At 44.5% G+C, this 19,287-nt stretch overlaps 1 protein-coding gene across 1 annotated transcript; it reads right to left on the bottom strand.

Moving 5' to 3' along the window:
* Nucleotides 1–582: 582 nt before the first annotated feature.
* On the bottom strand, nucleotides 583–12,466 carry LOC129117182 (regucalcin). The gene is made up of 7 exons (XM_054627725.2): nucleotides 12,174–12,466; nucleotides 11,559–11,724; nucleotides 8,596–8,778; nucleotides 7,098–7,313; nucleotides 5,526–5,657; nucleotides 1,741–1,895; nucleotides 583–1,006 (listed from the first exon to the last, which is right to left on the bottom strand). Exons 2-7 carry the CDS (start codon nucleotides 11,719–11,721, stop codon nucleotides 956–958), a joined length of 900 nt encoding a protein of 299 aa, XP_054483700.2. The 5' UTR covers nucleotides 11,722–11,724; nucleotides 12,174–12,466; the 3' UTR covers nucleotides 583–955.
* Nucleotides 12,467–19,287: the final 6,821 nt, after the last annotated feature.

The following is a 19,287-nucleotide window of genomic DNA, read 5'->3' as shown; positions in this document are numbered from 1 at the left end:
AACTGAGATACATCACAGTGGCTGCAGCACATACAGGCCTGAAGTTAAAGGCAAAAATGCAATCCAGTGAGTAAGTTTTCATTCACAACAGGTGGTGTGAAGAAATTGCAATAGATCTTCCCTTTCCTTCACACTTGTAAAAGCAGTGGCTTTTTGGGCATGTAGGCCTGCCTCGCCTCTCTGTACTCTGGGGGAGGTTGATTCTGGAGGAGGTATGTGCAGGTTGTGCTGTATGCCCAAACAGCCAAGAATACCCAATGTTTTCCTGTGATCATGGATGTCCCCAGAACAGGCCAAGGTGTTCAAAGGATAGAAAAACATATGGTTCTTGACTCCAAAATTTTGGGTTTATATATAATAAAATGAGCAACATGGTAACAGGCACTGGGGAGAGAGAGTGATAAGTTCCAGCCAGAGTTAATTTAAGCACAGCCGCAGCTGAGGCCTGTTAGAAGGAAGTTGCAGATGCAGTGAGAGGTATTAATGTTTCAATTGTTGGGAACATCATAAGACAAATGAAGTTACAGTTAAAACAGTGGTAGGACCTCCAAAAGGCATTTTATGAGGAACTTCAAAAATATGTAAAAGATACAGTACAACTAGTTTAATCAGTAAAACAATACAGGGTAAGTTGCAAATGAGACAGAAGACTACTCAATAAAAATACATTAAAATATTATTTAATCACAAAATAGAATTACAACAGTAGCTTAATAGGGTGAGAATCTTTTTATCACAGCAGAAAAAGTACCATCATATATTTAAAGTAAGTTTAAAGGGAGAAAAAAGATCAGTTTTAAAATATTCCATGTATTTCAGCAGTTTTTCATCCTTTCCTGATGAAATATTATAATGGTGTTATGGTTTCCAAGCAAAAGATGCTGAACACCAGAATTAGACCTTCAGACTTGTCTTGCTTACACCAGCCCTCTGTAATCCATTCTGAAGAGTGTATTTAACCTGCAAATGGATACGGTGGAACTCCTTTCACCCCCAGTCCTGTTATCTGTTAAAACACAGAGAAAAAAAAAATAGAGTGATAATTCACCATTATTAGGCACTTGGTTTCCTTACAAAACTAGACATGTTTTAATTTAGAGAAGGACTGTGTCCTCCAACTTGACATCCTACTATATTTTGCACACATCAGCTCATCACAGACTGGAATTTCAATGCATGCTCTTTCTCTAAAGCTCAGTAATCACAGGCCAGAGTCCATTCCCCAAAAGCCTCTTCTCTTAGATACTGCTAAGCCTTAATTCTGCAGTTCACAATGTAACCTTCGGCATGCACACACAAAGAGCAGGGCTTTAAAACAAATCCCAGTGGAACGATTTTTTAAAGAGATAATTTCCTGATAATTAACTAGAAAGTAAATAAAAGCAGATGCTTTTATCTGCCTCTGATTAAGATATGTAAGTATTTACCCATCCTTTCCATAAATAGAAAATGCAAACAGTGTTGGGAGAGGGAGAAGTATAAAGAGATGATGGCATAGAAAATTTGCACTATCAGCATTGGTACAAAGTTTAAACCCCGAAGTATCTTCAAACCTCTAAATGTGTTTAACTTTCTGCAAGAGAAACAAAAAAATACAAACAACAGCTTAACATATATGACCAATGTTCTAACAACTGCCTTTTTCCAGCTTCCCACCACTGCCAACTGGAGTTCTGCTACCTTAAAAAATCAAGAGTGAAACAACATCCTTCTAAAATGAAAGGAGAAAGTATTATTCACCTTGAAAATCCCACCAGCCTGCGGTTGCCGTGAAAGCCACTCTTTATCCATCCCATCACTGGCAGAAGTCACAAACATTTCTGAATAATCCTTTCCTCCAAAACAGCAGGAAGTTGTTTTGTCTACGGGAAGTTTCACAGTCTGGAGTCTTTTACCTGCAGGAAAACATGCATGGTGTTTCCTGTTTGTCGACTTAGAACAAGAAATTTAAACAAATTATCGCAAATAACCTTTGTAGAGCCAGATGTTCTGCAAAAGTGGGAACCAGGGCTGGACGAGGTCCCACCCTGACTGATGAGCAACATGACAGGGAGAAACCAGACTTCTGTGAACCCTGTTGATGATGATGTATCATTTGACAAGTTTCAGGTTCAGGTATCACCAACAAATCCCACTTCAATCCCAGCTTGTCCTCTAATTAAATGCTAACATCCACAGCACAAACACGTATCTGAGCTCATCATCTAGGCAGTCCATGGAGTCAATGGAAATGGGAGACAATTCCTCTCTAAAACAGGTCACATGAATCACGCCCTAGACCTGCTGACTTTTCTACTTTTAACTACAAAAGCAGCCTGGAGCGAGCAGAACCTCGTGCAGCGCTACAGAGGCGTACCTCCTGCTACACCTCTACTGCCTGCAGTTAAGGAAGATTAATTCCTAGAAGTTTTTCCTGAAATTTCAGCAGCCTTTCAAATCAAGCTTGCATAAAACAGGGATCATGGGACATGTGAGATGTTTATAGAAAACTAATGCTACCATAAATAATACTACACATTTATTATGCCAACAAATAATGACGGTTTTAATGAGAGTAGTGAACACATTGCCCCCAGCCCTAGCCAGAAGGCTGTTGAGACATCTTGCAGCAGATTTTTCCAAAATTTCTGCTAATTCTGGGCAATAACAGCCTATTCCCATTATCCTTATTTTATGTACCTACAAGTGAATTAATTTCTCTTTCTAAAAATATGCACATGGATTTCCTTAAAATATGCGTAATTTCTCTGTCCTCCCAATTCCATGTGCAAAGGGCTTGGTCCCCTTACAGCAACCAACTTTAGTGATGTGTTCAAATAGCAGGATGTTGGGAACCCTAGAAAGTGACTAACACCAAGTCTGGGAGAAAGTAAGTAGGAAGGGCATTCAAAAGGAAAAAACACAGCCTGGAAGATATCATTTACAAAGCTCTGAGGTGTCTCCCTGGAGTTTCAAGAAAATCTGCACCTGGATGCTTTACAATCTATCTGGAGTATTACTCTGTGCTTGGTCTCTATTGAAGAGACAAATATAGCAGATCTTTCTGACACTATAAATGTCAAATGATCTTGAAAACAATCATTAGGAAGAACTATAAAATATTTGATTGCAGTTTCGATTGAACATTAGGAAAAATTTCTTCACTGAAAAGGTTGTCAAGCATTGGAACAGGCTGTCCAGGGAAGCTGTGGGGTCATCATCCCTGAAAGTATTTAAAACTATGTAGATGTGGTACTTAAAGACATGGTTTAGGGGTGGAGTTGGCACTGCTGGTTGATGGTTTGACTCCACGATCTTGGAGGTCTTTTCCAGTTTTAATGATTGTAGGATTCCAATTTAAAGAATAAAACTAGCAGGTCACTGAGTGACCAGAATCTATGACAAGACTTGGTAACCTGTACATTAGACACCCCTTGAGTCCTTTGCAAACCCTGTGGGATCAGCCATCAGCCTTTCCCTGTAGCACATCCTCAATCTAAAGGCAGCAGCCATCTCTGCTAAAGAAGCCTAGACCTGAAAAGCTGCCTCACCCTGATCCTCAAAACCTTCACTTAGGAAAGATGCCAAACAAACAAGTTTCCTGGTCCCATTGCCCTAAAAACAAAGTCCAGGCTTTGCTATCATTGAAACCTGAAAATCCCTCACGTGCTTTAGATGAGCTCTTTATTGGTGGACATATCTGCAACTGGCTGACAGCCATTCAAGCCACACTTAATGGCTATTGTGCATTAAAAGAGGCTCTCATAGAATTCTCTTCAAACCTGACTGGGTTATCTCCCTAAATAATTACAATTCATTCAGAATTCAGGAAATTGCAGATTTTAGATATTACTTCAAAATGATAGCATGGGAGGGCAGGTAAGCATGAGATATTCACAAAAAAAGGTGGCTCTTTTTGACATGGCCACTTACCCTTTGAAACTTCACAACACTGCTGTCTGCAGGTGCTATGACATGGGTGAGGGGGAGACAGAACAGGTTCATGGAAGAGAAGTACACTGAGAAATGCACTACCAGCACATCAGTACCTCATCCATCTGTGAGCAGAGTTTGAGACTGGGAGTGCATTAGGGATATGTACTCTGCCATCAATATTCCTGCTATCCCTACACGTCTGCTTATGGACACTACTCCTAGCTTTCCCATACGAAAATACCTCCAAAAGGGAGAAGGAAAAGGAAAATAAATGAAAAAGTGAAAAAAAGGAAGGAAAATAAAAGGCAGGAAAAAGGCAGAAACAGTGAACCAGAGAGGAAAAATTACTGAATCTACTACATCAGGAGAGTATTCAGAGGGCTGGTGGATGTCACCAAGGAATGCTCTGCCCACCAGAGCGAGAGGATGTGAGTCCAGAGACAAGTCCCAGCATTGCTGGCATCTCCCAACTGGAGCTTCCTTCTCCCTGAGCTGGGGTGCAGACTCTGCACAACTGGAGAAGTCCTACAGGTTGGCAAGACTTTGGATGGGTACATATCAAAAGGTGAGGGGGAAAGCAACAGTGTCCCATGGGACTTACAATAAAAGCCAGTAGGCTGCCCAAAGTAATACACTAAGCTGAAGAAACAAGACTCAAAAATGGTAGAAGTTTCCAGCAGAGTCAGAAGCAAGGCTGGTGCACGTGCGCCAGGGTCTGCTGCACACTGCACACAAGGTACTGGCATCCCTGAATCCACAGTCCCACACAACCCCAAGCCTTCTGCTAGGCTCCAGAGGCATCCCAGTGCAGTTGCTCTTCTGCTGCATGATGCAAACTTGTGCTGTCTGGGATCTGACAAAATCATGCAACCATTCCCACCCAACAGCCCTTTGCAATGAATGTGGTTCAGTTCCCCTTAAGTGCTTTACATGTATTTTCTACCCAGAGTAAATCATCCCTGGCACATCACTAGAGTCCAAATGAGAGCAGCAATGAGCAACAGACTCAGACAATGGGCACACCCAAGACATTACTGTGGGAATGATAAAATGCTGTGGAATTCATTAAACATTTTTTAATTGTTTCATTGCAAAATTGATCGTGCAAGTAACTTCCAGCAATAAAAAAGATGTTGCTGACATCATTGTCCCATGGGACTTGTAATAAAATCCAGCAGGCTGCCCAAAATAATATACTGAGCTGAAGAAATAAAACTGAAAAATGGTTTTAAGTCATCTTTCCCATTTATCAATGAGATAAACATTGGTCTTAATTTTGGAGGATGCAAGAGGATGCTAACACAAACAATTCACAAGCACAATGATGGTCTCCTTAGTGACTTTATCTTTTCCAACACAACAGATGCTGGGAACAAAGGAGACATATTTACAAAGGTAATTTTTGAGAGCAGGGACATAAAACTGTTTGAAATTATAAGAAAAAGAAAAAAAAAGAAAAAAAGCACAGTTTTTAAAAAGGAGCAGATACACTATTTCTGTGAGGTGAAAAAACCCCACCCCTCACTCTTTGTTTTTATTTCTTCTTTTGGGTTTTTTTGTTTTGTTTTTTTTTAACACAAAATTCCAGTCCATCTTTTGCAAGGACTTACCTGTCTCGGGGTCAAGGCGAATCACTCTCCCACCATCATAACAAGCCACCCAGAGTTTGCCTTGTGTGTCAATGCACATCCCATCAGGAATGCTCTCCTCCTTTTCCAGTTTGTATATACTCCTACGGTTGCCTGCAGCATAAAAAAAACACAGAACTGAGTGAGACAGTTGTTAAAATTTTTATCAGTCACAGCCCAGCAGAGTTATTTGTACTATTATTTTCAAAAGCTGTGCTGAGGCCCTGAGTTTTTTTCCCCGTGAAAGAAGTAGATTGTGTCTGCTGCCCTGTTTGTTTCCTGAGACAGTTGTTTCTCAGCATGAAAGCCTGTGGACCAGTTTCTATCCATTGAAAGTATAATCCTTCTTTCTGGCATTCATTTCTAGTGCACCACTCGTGTTCCCAACTTACAATATTAAATGAATAACTGAATAAATTAATGTTAGATATATTCATAAAACTAATTACTTGTTTTAAAAGCAGTTTGAATAATTTCAAGTATGGGTTGCTCCAGCTGGCGACTTTCCAAACAGTTTGCTGGAAAGTGCCAACAATCACTGTTTCAACATAAAACTGACCTTCAGATCTATAAACTGAGAGCTTACGTAAACATGGAGTTTGGGGATAAAGCATCAATTTCAAAGGCATACTATGGACCAGAAAACAAACAACTCTATCTGGACTTTTATCCACTATTAGTAAAGAAAATTAAACCCAACTTTCCAACATTGTTTATTTTATGCTCTGACAACTTCGATGTTCCTCACATGCAGCAGTATTTTTAATGAGTTTCCTTTTTGCTGCTGGGGATTGTCAGACTGCCCACAGAAAGAGCGAGCAAGGATGAGTGAGAGAGAGAAGTACTCTATTTCCTAGGGAAAAATTCAGTTATAAGCCATAGCATAGAGATATCAGGACAAGGTGCTACATCCAAAGTTATTTTAAATTCAGAGTTTTAAAACGGAACATCAAATTGGCTGGGCTCTTTTAAAGTAAAATACTGCAGCCCATGTACTCAAAAAGCAAATTACTAGTCCAAGTCACCGGAATTTCTCTTTTGCCCAAGCTTGTAGAAGCCCTCAAGGCTTTGTTTTGTTTTAAATTAATGAAGGAAGCTTTGAGTTACTGTTACTGTTGTTGCCTTGTTCTTTCTGCAGAATCTTCCTTTAGTAGCTTGTATTTTAAAAAACAAAACAGGGCGAAGAGCGAAAAAGAGAAGCTGGCAGAGGTTTTGTGCAAGACTACAAGCTTGCTGTCAGTTTGCTTGTGCTGCCAGTAACAAGAAACACGCCACCACAGGAAGAGACAGATGAGATACACTTTGTCCTTTTTACTGCAAGATCAGATATGCCTTGTGTTTAGTAACAGTAGTACACTTTGTTACTCAAAGTGCCAATTTAAATACTTTATAGTACTACCAAACGACCCTGACTGGTTTGAGCCAGGAGCCTACGCAGACAGAGGTTAATATGGCTTCTGTTCATCCTCCAAAGCTCTGTGTAATAACCAGAGCAGAAACAAACATCACCACCTTTAGGCACAAGCAATTGCTTTAGAATACAACCATTCATACCAATTTTTCCAGTTTGGAGGTCATAATCGAAGGCATCCACGGAGTAGGACAAGCTGTCAATGTAAAAGAAGGTTCTGTGATCCAGCGACCAGTCCAGCCCATTGGAAATGTCCACCTGGTCAAAGTGCTTCACCACGGAGAGGTCGGGGAAGAGCGTGTACAGAGAGCCCTGGCGTCTCTCCAGCACGGCAGGACGGATCTCCTCTGCCATTGTACCTGTGCACAGCCAAAGGGGAAGAAGCAGGTTCAGAGCAAACAGACTCTTCTCCAGGTTTGGGACAGCCTCTCGCTACGATGGCCATCACACTGCCAGCGTAGAAAGGGGGGGCTTCTGAAATTTGAGGAAGAAACTGAGTTAAAAGCAAAAGAAAAAGGCAGACTTCCAAAGTGGTTGCTTTTAGCAGAAGGTGGCAAAACACAGCCTTTGTTCTTTTGTTGAACATTTCTGCAGCAGAAATGGTGTGCAGCATGATTCCTGCAAAATGTTTTATTCAGTCACTCATGTATTAAGACAGGTGTGGCCAGCATTTAACTTACAATAAACCTTAATGCCTTGTAGAGCTGAGAGAGTGGAAAAAAATTACCTCCTCCTCAGAATGAGTCTCACACTAAAGCCTCTTTTAAAGTAAATCTCATCTTTACACGTTGAAGTTGGCAGATGAGACCAGCTCTTGAGAGGCTGGGTAAATGCAGGTTAAGTCAAGTCTTGGGACTGAATGATACAGCAAAGCACAGAATGGTGGTTTAAAATTCAGGAGGACAGCATCACAGCTGGGGCTGGAGGGCACCTCTGGACATCATCCAGGATCACCCCCTGCTCAGAGCAGGGTCAGACACCACAGGTTCCCCCCATCAGTGTTGGGCATTGAAGATCTCCATGGATGAAGACTCCATACTCTCTCTGGACAACCTGTTCACTGTCTGGTCACCCTCAGTAAAAGAGTTTCCTTACACTCATACAGAATTGGCTGAGTTTCAGTTTGTGCCCACACCTTCTGGTCTTTCAGTGGGCACCACTGAGCAGAGCCTGGCCTCCATCTCTTTTACTCCCACCACAGTCAGGTACTTCACATACAGGTGGGATCCCCTGAGCCTTCTCATCTCCAGGATGAATAGTCCCTTAGTTTTTAGAAATAATATTCTGAGCTACAGAGAACAAACCACACAATATAATAAATTTCTCACTTAAAAAGTATTTTCTACTGGCACCCTTCCAGTATTCAAAACAAGCAGCTGACAGGAAAGAGGCAAGGCCAGTATCTTAAACTAGGCAGGCTTGGTGTAGTCAGCCTCTTTTTAACAAAATAGTCCAGATTAGATAGTGCCCAGGTGATATAAACAAATCTGTAAATGGATTTAAACTCTGTTTGAAGAAAACAAAAAAAAAAATCCCCACCATTTAACTGTGAAGGAAAACTTGCTGCATCTACAATTGATCACCGACTCTTATCACCAAAACCCAGCAAGCACCGGAGGGAAGGAAGAGACTGCAGCATACCTGCAAAGTACCTCCCTGCAGGATCCACCTTCCCATCATTGAACCGGGTGTTTGCTTTATCCTTGTCCACTTGAGTAATGGTGGTTACCAGCTCCTCTTTCCATTTCAAAGCAGCAAACCTGGTTCCCAGGGTGATGACATAATCCCCAGACTGACGGAGAGCCACGGAGCTCACAGGAGCATCTGGAAACGGGGTGAAATTGAAAAGTGAGATGTGCTATGAAGAGACATTTCTTTCCTGCCCTCCTTAGACATGCCAATTGAACTCAGCAGAACCACAGGCAAGAGAAACAACCTACTTTTCTTCCAACAAAACTGATGTTTAAATACATAGAAACAGATTATGTCACATGAACTTGAGTATTACCACTGCTTCCAGGAGCTATAATCATTACCAGCACCTAGTTCTGCTAGGTGCTTTATGCAAAAAAAAAAAAGGTATAAAAGGGGGGACAGGAACATATGCTTTTCACAATAGCTTACTGTGTGGGCTCTCCTCTCTCCAAGGGAAAAATCAATTGCCACAACAGCTCTAGAGCAACGGTGTTTATTTAGCACAGCTCCTGTGTAAATGAGCCGTGAAGTGATGGAGGCAGAGTATCTCTGCACTGGGACAGGTCACACGGGGCAAAGAGACACCCCCCAGACCACACTGCTGTGCCACTCAACCTCCAGCAGCACCAAAAACACACCAAGGAGTGGCACAGCCCCCCAAGAGCTAAAACAAAAGAGAAAATTAGTTCACACTCACTTTCCATGATTTCACTTGAGCTATTATGCATAAAACCTCAATTACATGTTATTATAAAGGAATTAGTAAAAGAAAACAGTGAGTGCAAAGACAACATTTCTGTAGAAGCCTACAATCAGATGCAATCTAAGGAATAATAACTTTAGGCAGGGCAACCAAGTCTGACATAGTATTTTCTATGAATGGGACTAATCACTAATTTTCTAATTTAAAACCGAAACATTTCTTGTATTTATGGCTTTGCAGGGGTGTAATTAGGTAGTACTTTCACAAACACTTATAATCACCACCAGCCACCACTGGGTGACAAGAGGAACTGCTCCTTTCCAGCTGTTAGCTCATGGCTCAGGATGCCCCTTCCCTTTGGTGCCCTGGCAGCAGTACCACCGTGACAGAAATCCAAATGCTATTTGTCCCCAGCACTGGGGATGAACACCTGACTGCAAGCTCAGTCTTGACTCTGGGCTCACTCACACTGGGGTGCCACCCCTCCTTCCCGTGGCAGCACAGAGGGCAGCAGTGTCCTCTCAGCCGTGTGTGGCACCTGCCGCATGCAGTAATTTTGCTGCTCTTTGGATTGCCAGTAACCACACTAATAGCAGTGGTTTTCTGCCTCTAGCAGCAGGAGGGGTTTCCTAGCAGAGCATGAGATTGCAAGTCTACTTTTACTCTGCCAGGAAAAGGCCTGGGGCCATGGCCTGGAGGAGTCCTTCCTCCTGGGCAGCACCCAGGGGTCCCTCCCACCCTGGGGGCAGCAGCCCCCAAGCACAGCTGTCCACTGGAGGTGTTGGACATCCAGGTGCCCCTGCAGCCACAAGAACAGCTCCACACCTTCCTGACAAATCACCCCAGAGGAAAGGGGTGCATGAGGACACAGCCACCCTACTGCTCACTGCACAAACCCAGCACAAGGAGTGCCTCAGCCCAGGCACCCAGCTCAGGCTGCTGTGACCCCAGAGGGATTTGTCGAAGCAGCATCTGCAGGAATTGATTGATTTGCACCATTCTGCACCCAAGAGAAAACTGACCATAAGGCCTCCCCTCCAGGCCCAGTTATGCAGCTATGGTGTTCCCCCTGTAAAGTTATAAAGGGCATTTGAAGTTGTTTCTGAGCATGGCATTGTTGCAATTCTCTAATTAAAACCTTTAATAATTAATAATTTCTCTTAGTTTCCACTTTGGAAGCCTGCTACTATAATCACACGTCATTCTTTGGTTGTTTGGGGGTTGTTTTTTTTCTTTTAATTGTGGCATTCCCAAAGACACAGCTATTAATCATAACTGTTCTATTACTAAAGAGAGGAAACAATTAACAAAAAAATAAAAGAAAAACAAGAGCTACTTCAGCTGCTCTCCTTTCCACATCTCCAGAGAGGCTACAAGCAAAAGACTACACCTTTGAGAGCAGATCAATCTGGGGGAAAGGAGATGCACATTCCCTCAGCTAAGCTAAGAGGAAAAAAGTTTGGGAAGCAACACTTCCAAAATCACCATCAGGCCTTCTCTCATCTTGAAATTGGCAACTACAGTGATTTGGAAGGCAGATAAGCCCAGATCATTTTCTAGTGAATAATGTGAACAGCTTATAGGTAGGCAAAATTGATTTTCACCGAGTGCTATTGAACATGGGAAAATAATAAATTGCACTGAAACCACTTAAGGAGCTGTCTCCCAACACAAATATTTACTCTATCACATCCAGCAGTAAATCTGGAATCCTTTTGTAATGTGAGTTGGCATATCTCTTCCTTTCTGGAAAAAATACTTGAGCCATTGAGACTCTAGCTGGTGATACCACTACCTTGAAAAAGTATCGCCTTCTTAAAGCATTATTGAAAATCATCTTTCATAACATAGAAAATGTTTCATAATACAGAAAATGTTATGAGCACTGATTCACATCAGAACTACTACAGACACCAACAGAAGAACTTTACCTCTGGGACAAAGTACGAATAAAAGAGAGCGAGCTGAGGACAACTTACAGGGAAAGGAAATAGATCAAACTTAACCCAGTACTAAAAAAATCATAAGGAAAGTTCCCAGGACTAGGTCTGATCTGTATCTAGGTCTCCTGGTGTGCTGGCAACCGAGGAAACCCAGGCTTTAGGGAAGGGTCTCCAGATCTGAGCCAGTGCAGCAGCCAAGGGGCAGAGCCCGAGTCCCAGCACGCAGCTCCCGCACACCGGGAGGGTTTTCCAGGGCTCCTTACCCAGGGCAATGGCCTGTGCTTGCCTGGCGACGGGGCTCCAGCGGCACACCTTCCTGCCCGTGATGTCCACGTAGAGCAGCGCGCCCTCCCTCTCGTCCCACACGGGCGACTCGCCGATCCTGCAGCCCTCCCTGGCCACGCACTCGATGCTGACAGATGACATGGCCTGCGGGGAAGGAAGCGACACCGCGTTACAGCCCGGCCCCGCCGGGCCTGCGGGGAGCCAGCCACCAGCGGGAACGGGGAAAAAAAAAAACAAAAAAAAAAAAACAAAAAAAACCCCACCAAACCACAAGGAGGGGAGAAATTGAATCGGGGTGCGGGCGGGCGCAGAGAGGCCAAGGCCGCTCCGCGGCGGGCCCGCCCCCGCATGCCCGGCTGCTGGGGCGCAGCGTGTGTGTGTGTGGGGTGTGTGTGTGTGTAGGTGTGGGTGTGTGTGGGTGTGTGGGTGTGTGTGTGTAGGTGTGGGTGTGTGAGCCGCCGTGTCATGTTCACACGGCGTGTGCGGGACCCTGCCTACCCGCCTGCCGGTGACCGCGGGAGAGAAGCGCAGCAATAACAAACATCAATAACTCACAACAGCAAGGAAGCGCCCCCAGCCCGCCCCGGCCGTACCTGTTCGCAGCGCGCAGCAGGAGCGCTCCCGCTCCCGCCGCTCTTATAGCGCTCCTTGGGTACCCCCGGCAGGGGCGGGCTGCGCGGCCGGGCCCTTCGGGATCCTCCTCTCCCGACACGGCCAGCCCAGGAGCCGGCGGTGGCGGCTGTCCGAGCAGCAGCGGCTCGGCACCCCTCTTCCAAGAGCTGCAGAGAGGGAGAAGAGGGAGAAGAGCTTTCTTTCCCACTACGGTGGCCAAGTTTCTCAGCCCCCGGAGAGGCTGATTCCCTCAAGGCCTGGTTTCTCCCTGCCTTCTTGCTCTGGTGGAGGTGGCCACAGAGACTTGGCCCTGACTTCAGCACCAGAGATCCTTCACAGCTCCTGCAGCAGCACCTTGGTTATCCAGATATCCCGGGCCTTCAGTGTGCCCTGTCCTCTTTTACTCCCCTTGCTGTTTAGTCTCAAAAAACTTCCAAAGGCAGGAGGCAAATAGCTGGCAACAAAATTTGCAGATAGTTGTCTGTTGCGCCTGCTTATCTCTGTGCTATGGCCACTATAGCTCCCAGGCCTCAAGTCTCAAAGCAGGTCTTTATCCCAGGTCTCCTCTTCAGCATCCCATGACATACTGCCTTTTGCTTGGAGCTGGTGATCCCCACAGGGATCAGTGACATCAAGTGGCTTCAGTGGCCTTGTGTGTCTCCGCCTGGAAACTCAGGAGCACAAGGCAGGCACAGGCTGGCTTGCTGCTGCATCCCCACAAACCAGAATTAACTCAGCTGCTGCAAAGCTCGCCTCTTCCCCATCCAGACTCTGGTTTCCAGCTGGCTTATGTAGCAGGCCCATTATTCAAGGAGCACTGCACACCAGTGATCCCATAGCACCCACCAGGTCTTTTAGGAGGTAGTTCCCACACAGCTCCTCTTAGATATTTTATCTGGTCCTTATCATGTGTGAGAACCCAGAACATCCATTTGGCTGTCCAGGACGGCCAAAACCCCTGCCAGGGGGCTCAGAAGCCCTGGCATGGAGCCCAAAACACCTGTGGTTTTGATTATGACCCGTGGAGCAAATTACCAACCTTATATGAAGATCAGCAAGCCACAACAGTTTAGGTAGAATAATAGTGAAGTTATCACAGGGTGAAAAAGTAGATTTTAGGTTTTCTGGTGTGGGGGTTCAGGAGGCAAGATGGAGGGATCTGGGTGTGTCCAGCCTTTCTCCTTCTTCTTCTTCTTGGCCTCCATCTTCTGCTGTGATGTTGGCACTTACAGATTGGCTTAGAGTAGAAGCTCACTGTCTAACATGGGTGATAGATATTGGAAAGTAATTGTAAATATTGTATACGTAGTTTTTAGTATAAACTCATAACACTGCCCCAGGGGCAGGCAGAGAGTGCCTGGAACTGTCCTGCTGGATGGACCTCGGCAGGGTAGGAGAAAATGTTTTATAGCTAAGACGAAATAAACAACCTTGAGACTGAGACCTGAAGAACTCTGACTCCTTCTTCAAGTGCTCGGGCTGGGAAAAGAGACTTTAAACATTCTTGGGGTCACAGCAACCCAAAAGATCCTGAGAATCATACACCCTCCTTGCAGCAATTATCTCCTACTGAATAATTTTATTTGGTTGCCTTTATTCATAAAGCAGGTGGTCACAGCCCAGGCTTCACTTGCTAACATTTATTTCTATTAGTGGTATCTTCAGAAAGTTCATGGGCTACATGACCTTACCAACATGTGTTTCATGTAGGCTTCTTCTGATGGAGTAGTGATGTGATATTCATTAACTTATATTCATTAACTTATTGTCACCTTATTTGAGCAGTCAGACTTCTATTTTATAGGCTTCCATGGTATTCCTTCAGTGCTTAGCATTGAATTAATTTCTTTTTCTGTCCTACTGCTGAATGCCCAACAAATAGCAGGATTTCATCTCAGACCTGAGACAAGCAAATTATTAGCAACAGCCAACACAGAGAAACACTCAGAAAAAGTCTGCCACATCTCTTTTTTTTCCATACACTTCACAACATGGAAAGAAGATTCAGAAATTAAAAAAAAAAAAAACAACCAAACAAACCCATATGCAAAGAATCAAATAATTCCTTAAGTATAACGAAGAACAATTATTGCTTCTTACAAAGCTTAGCCACATTTACTGCTCTCCCATTGTTTTTGCACACTACAAGGCCATTTGGGATACAATGCAAGAGCTTACTGAATCCAGCAGCAACAGGAGATACACCCTCAACCCACCTCAGCAGTCTCTGTTCCTTGCTGACTTAAGCATTTGCCAGCATGGTTTGGAGGCATCAAAACAAGCTCTGTGCTGGCACACACCCTGGGAGAAAATTAACAGCCTCTGTAAGCACTGGGTTACAACACAAACTCTGTGCCATGTGCTTGGAGCTTGGATCTCTAGTTACATGGGACAGCACCCCTGCTTTGTCTTCTCTGTATTGGCTAATCCAAGCTTGTTGAAAGGTAGAGCAGGGAGGAATCCGTGGTGGGGTGCCTTCACAGAGAGCAGCAGATAAAGTCTTCTGCCAGTACAAGTTCACCGTGGGAGAGAAGAGCACAGAAGAGGTGGCTGCCAAAGATTGTACTGCCTTGTGCCTTCCCACTGGGAACTTCCCACTGTGGCACTGCAGCCACAGGCTACTGTGTGGCCAAATCTGACTGATAGGGAGCTAACTCAGCACCTCTGTGGCTTCCACGCTGCTAGCTTAGCATTTATTCCACATGGTGGGAGGGAGCAGGGAAGTGGAATTCTTACTTCTCTACAACCATGAAGAACACAAAGAGGAGATCTGTGATGTGGGAGGCCTTGTAGGGTGAAGTCACAGATCTCCCCCAGCCTGCAGGTTCCCTCAGCCTGCCAGAAGCCATTACCCTTCTTGCTGGTCAGGAAACAGCAGCAGCTCTGGAGAACAGCCCAGAGCACCACAGAGATGGAAAAATCCCCCCACTCTCAATGACTGCAGGCAAGAAGAGGTGCTGGACTATTTCAGGTGCTATAGAGACTGGGTTTTACTTCTGCTCATTCCTGGAAAGCTGCAGTTGTTCTTGTCTTTTATGAGCCTGATCCTGCCATTTCTTCATTTTTAGAGCAATCCTTGTCTTTCTTCCTTCCTTACTACTGTGAGTCCTCCTTCCTGCTTGAAGGTGGGAGAGCTCTAGGCTGGATCCATGGCTGGTATGAAGTGCAAATGCTGTGTATCAGCTGTCTGTATCCCAAAAGCTGCCTCTCTCAGGCCACCTCAGCAGATAGGCAAGGTACAACCGAGAGCAGGGACTGGGCCAAGGGCTGTAGAGCCCAAAGAACCACTACCTCAGTGCAAGCCTGTTAAATCCATTAGGGCAACCAGAGTGGGCATGTGGGAATTCTGCACTAGCAGATAGTACTGCATTTGGGGGTGCACAGATGGAGGGACAAGCAAAAAAACCTGAGCAAGAGCAGAGGTAGAAACATGAAATCAGTCCCTGCCATCAGTTCACTGGAAAGGAAGAGTTGGCACTGCCATGCACTTGTTTGCAGCCAAGTATAATTCTTGGAATTGGCTTGTGTATCCAGATCAAGTTTTATTTGTTAGCAAGCAACAAGTAACTCCAGGAGAGATCAAACTGCTGAGAAGTTTCAATTGTTTACTAGTCTGGATGATCACAGTTGCATATTTAAACATAATAAAACATTTGCCAAAGTACTCCATTTTCCTGTTTGCAAACGTCTGCTTGGGAGAAGGTGGCACCAGCAGATTTGTGCCCATTGACTAATTTTATGTGTCTAACACCACTGTCACACAAGTTAATGCAGAATGGATTAAGAAGCTCAGACAGGGAATCTTTTCTACAAAGGATTTCACCAAATCACCATGAAGTCATATTGAAGTATTTAGCCTTTAAAAACCAGTTTTCACAAAAATGACAGTCGTACCCTTTACTTACTACAGTTTATTACACAGACTTCTTTCAGCACAATTCCTTCTGAGGCCACATGCTCATGAAAAAGCATCTCTCACTTAAGATTACAATGCTTAAGCAAATGTGTGACCTTTCCCACTGCAGCCAGTCTCCCCAGTGCTTCATGAAAACCCTCACACTCTCACACCTCCAACTTCTTTGTCATGGGAGCACCAACCAGTGCAGGTTTCTGCTGCCTGAAGCTGCCTCACAAATCTGGAGCTCCCAGCCTGCGCTCCTCTGCTCTGTACTGGGAGCAGTTGGGCAACAGGGTGCTTCAGAAAGCATTCTTCAGTGGAGCACAGCCAAGACATTTTTCATTAATGCCTTACTTTTCTGGTCTTTGTACCCCATGTGACCTGGATTTGCATTTTGCTTGCTTCAGGATAAAAAAAAAGAGCATTGATATGTGCTACAGCAGCTGCAAAATTATAGTCACAACAGAGGTCATGCAACAGAGCCAGGACTTGAGGGAAAGGCAGCATCTTTCATTCAAATAACTGATCTAGCAACAGTGCTTTCAGTGTTTGCAGCTTACAGGCATGCAAATCCTTCTTCTGGCCAAATCAAAATTAAATTTCAAATTAACTGCAGATTTAGGGTGACTTCACAGTGCTTTAATTTAAGATGTTCAGCCAGACAGTTTGAGGAGCCTGGTTTATATACCAGCCATTTGTAACAAGTGTAAACTACAACTTGCTTATTAATATCTGCATCACCTGGCTCATCCAGCTTTTCAGCCTCTGTCCTTCCTTTAACCAGGAGAAATGTGTGGCTTGTTGTATAATGATTAATCAGGAAAAAGATGAAACAATGCCCCTACTGCATTTTAGAGGAAACAAGAGAACAATAGCTGAGCCAGTTTTAAGGAGGGAAAGCACTTTGGTCAGGTTCCATTCAAACAGATGCAAATGGAGCCTAAAATGCCAGTGACAGGGGTTCCCAAACTACCCAGCACCACCCTTCTGAGATAAGGAACTATAAAGGAATGCAGCCAGACACTGGTTTCAGGTGAAGTGGGTGGGCTAGTTCAGAGGTGTTTTTCCCCCTCAGATGACTCATTCCCTCACCAGAGCCTGCATTCCCCAAGGTATAACCAGAGCCATTTTCTCAAGTGGCATATAACACTTTTTCTTTCTATAGGTACTACTCCTGAAGTCTGTCACAAGGCTCAAGAGCTCTCAGACGACCAGGAGATTTCTTGATGGCACATTCTTTTATGTTGCTGTTGAGCTAAGTTTTAAATCCTTCCTCAGGACACTGGCCCACCAATTTTATGAGCAGAACAACTCTAGAACTGTTATGGAACTGTCAAAATACAACTTTTGTCCTGCTCCCCAGTGCTCTTTCCTTGGGATAGGGTGGGTGGGGCAGCACCTGAGGAAAAACAACAGAAACCGGAAAAAATGTCTTCAGGATGTTTAAGCCAAAAGAAACCATGCAGGTGTCATCATGGAACCTACCCAGAGATTTAAAACAATGTATATCAGATAAAGCAGCCAAGGTGAGGCAGATACATCAGCTCCAAGTCTGATGAGAAAGCAATGGAAGGCAGGGAGGGTCTCCCCAACCTAAAACAAAAGAAGAATCCCAGAGAAAGGGCAGGGAGAGGTGGATTGAGGAGACTGCCCCAGACAGAAGAAGCCTACTGGAAAAAGAAAGTTTATCTGGAAGCTGCATACACAGAGGCAGGGAAATTAATGAGCAAATACGCGAGGCTGCTTCTCCTACAACCACGTGGTCACAGAAATTTATCCAAGCTCTCTGCAGAGGGGTGAACTTGCGGAACAGAAACAGTCATGCACATCCACTATTTTCAAACAACTTACCCAACTGCTACATAACATTTTCTTTCAGAAGTCTGTGCTTGCAGTCACTTTAATCCACCTGCCACATCCCACTAGATGCACTCACTTGGTTAGCAGCAGAGCCTGACAGCAGTTATCCCAGAATCATCTCTACAAGAGGTAAATACCACAGAGTTTCACCTCAGGAGTGGGAAAAGTGTTCAGCCATGAAGCTGGTGTAAAAGGAAGGTTCAGAAGCAGCAATAGCAAGGCATCCCTCATGAAACCAGAGCCCAGAAGTCTGTGTGTCTTCACTTCTTCCTAAGGAAGCCACATTGAAGCACTCCATTGTTTTCCATCTCTGCCCTTCCCTGGTATTTTCCCTTGCATGCCAAGCTCCCAGGTTGTGCAAGCAGCTTTTGTTCCTTAATTCACATCAAAAGCTTATTCTCTTAATAGATGTGTCAATTCTCCGCAGTGCTAAACCTTCACAATTTCTGGGATCATCCAAATTCCCAAGATGAGAATGAGTGGTTTCACTGGATTATCTTGGCAGCTCGCAGAGGCAGGCTTTGGTTCCCTCCCAGGTATCACATCCACACCATGAGTCTGCAGTACAGCCTGCACATCCAGGCCAGGTCATCAGAGCAACCACATCAAAATCAAGGGAATGTTTCAGGCTTACATTTAATAGCCAAACATTTGTCAATTTCTCCTTCAATCGTTTGGGATTCATGGTGCAAAGAAAACATTCCACAAGTGATATACAAAAGTTATAACTGAGAAACATTTCTTTTAGGGCAGAAACATAAATGCAGAGATGATGGTGCTCAGAACCACTGTGCAGCCCCTTTAGCCTTTGGACCATGTTACCATCAACAAGTAAGCACACTTAGTTATTTGATAAGACTCTACAAATAGTAGCTGTTTCTAAATTAATGGGGACACCAATCTCCTTCCTTGGCCCTGTCTTTCCCACATCCCAGCCACAAGCAGATTGTATGTGGAGAGGGAATTAGAAGCCACCAGTCAGAAAGTCACAACAAGGAAGTCTATTGCTGGTATCTGTTGCAAGATGCCTTTAGGGAAGAAGAAATCCTGGTCCTGAAAAACAACAAACAATCCAACACTTACTGCTTCTTCCTTGTGCTGGCTTTTCTTCCCTTCTGTCTGCACCTTTACTGCCTTTTCCCCCTTTTTTACCTCCTGCTTGCTTTTCAGCTGAGGGATTTGGGCTCCATTTCACCCAAGCTTTCTTTAGCTACAGCTCCAGCCTGCCTGGGGCCACCTGCTCAGTCACTCCAGTCCTTAAGCCAGCCCACAAGCGTGCTGTTGGCTGCTCAGCTTTGACTCACTGCTGCTGCTGCCATCGCAGGCAGGAGGGCCAC

The sequence above is a fragment of the Agelaius phoeniceus genome, chromosome 2, assembly GCF_051311805.1.
Source record: "Agelaius phoeniceus isolate bAgePho1 chromosome 2, bAgePho1.hap1, whole genome shotgun sequence".
Classification (NCBI taxonomy): Eukaryota; Metazoa; Chordata; class Aves; order Passeriformes; family Icteridae; genus Agelaius; species Agelaius phoeniceus.
This window is presented reverse-complemented; position numbering and strand designations above follow the sequence as displayed.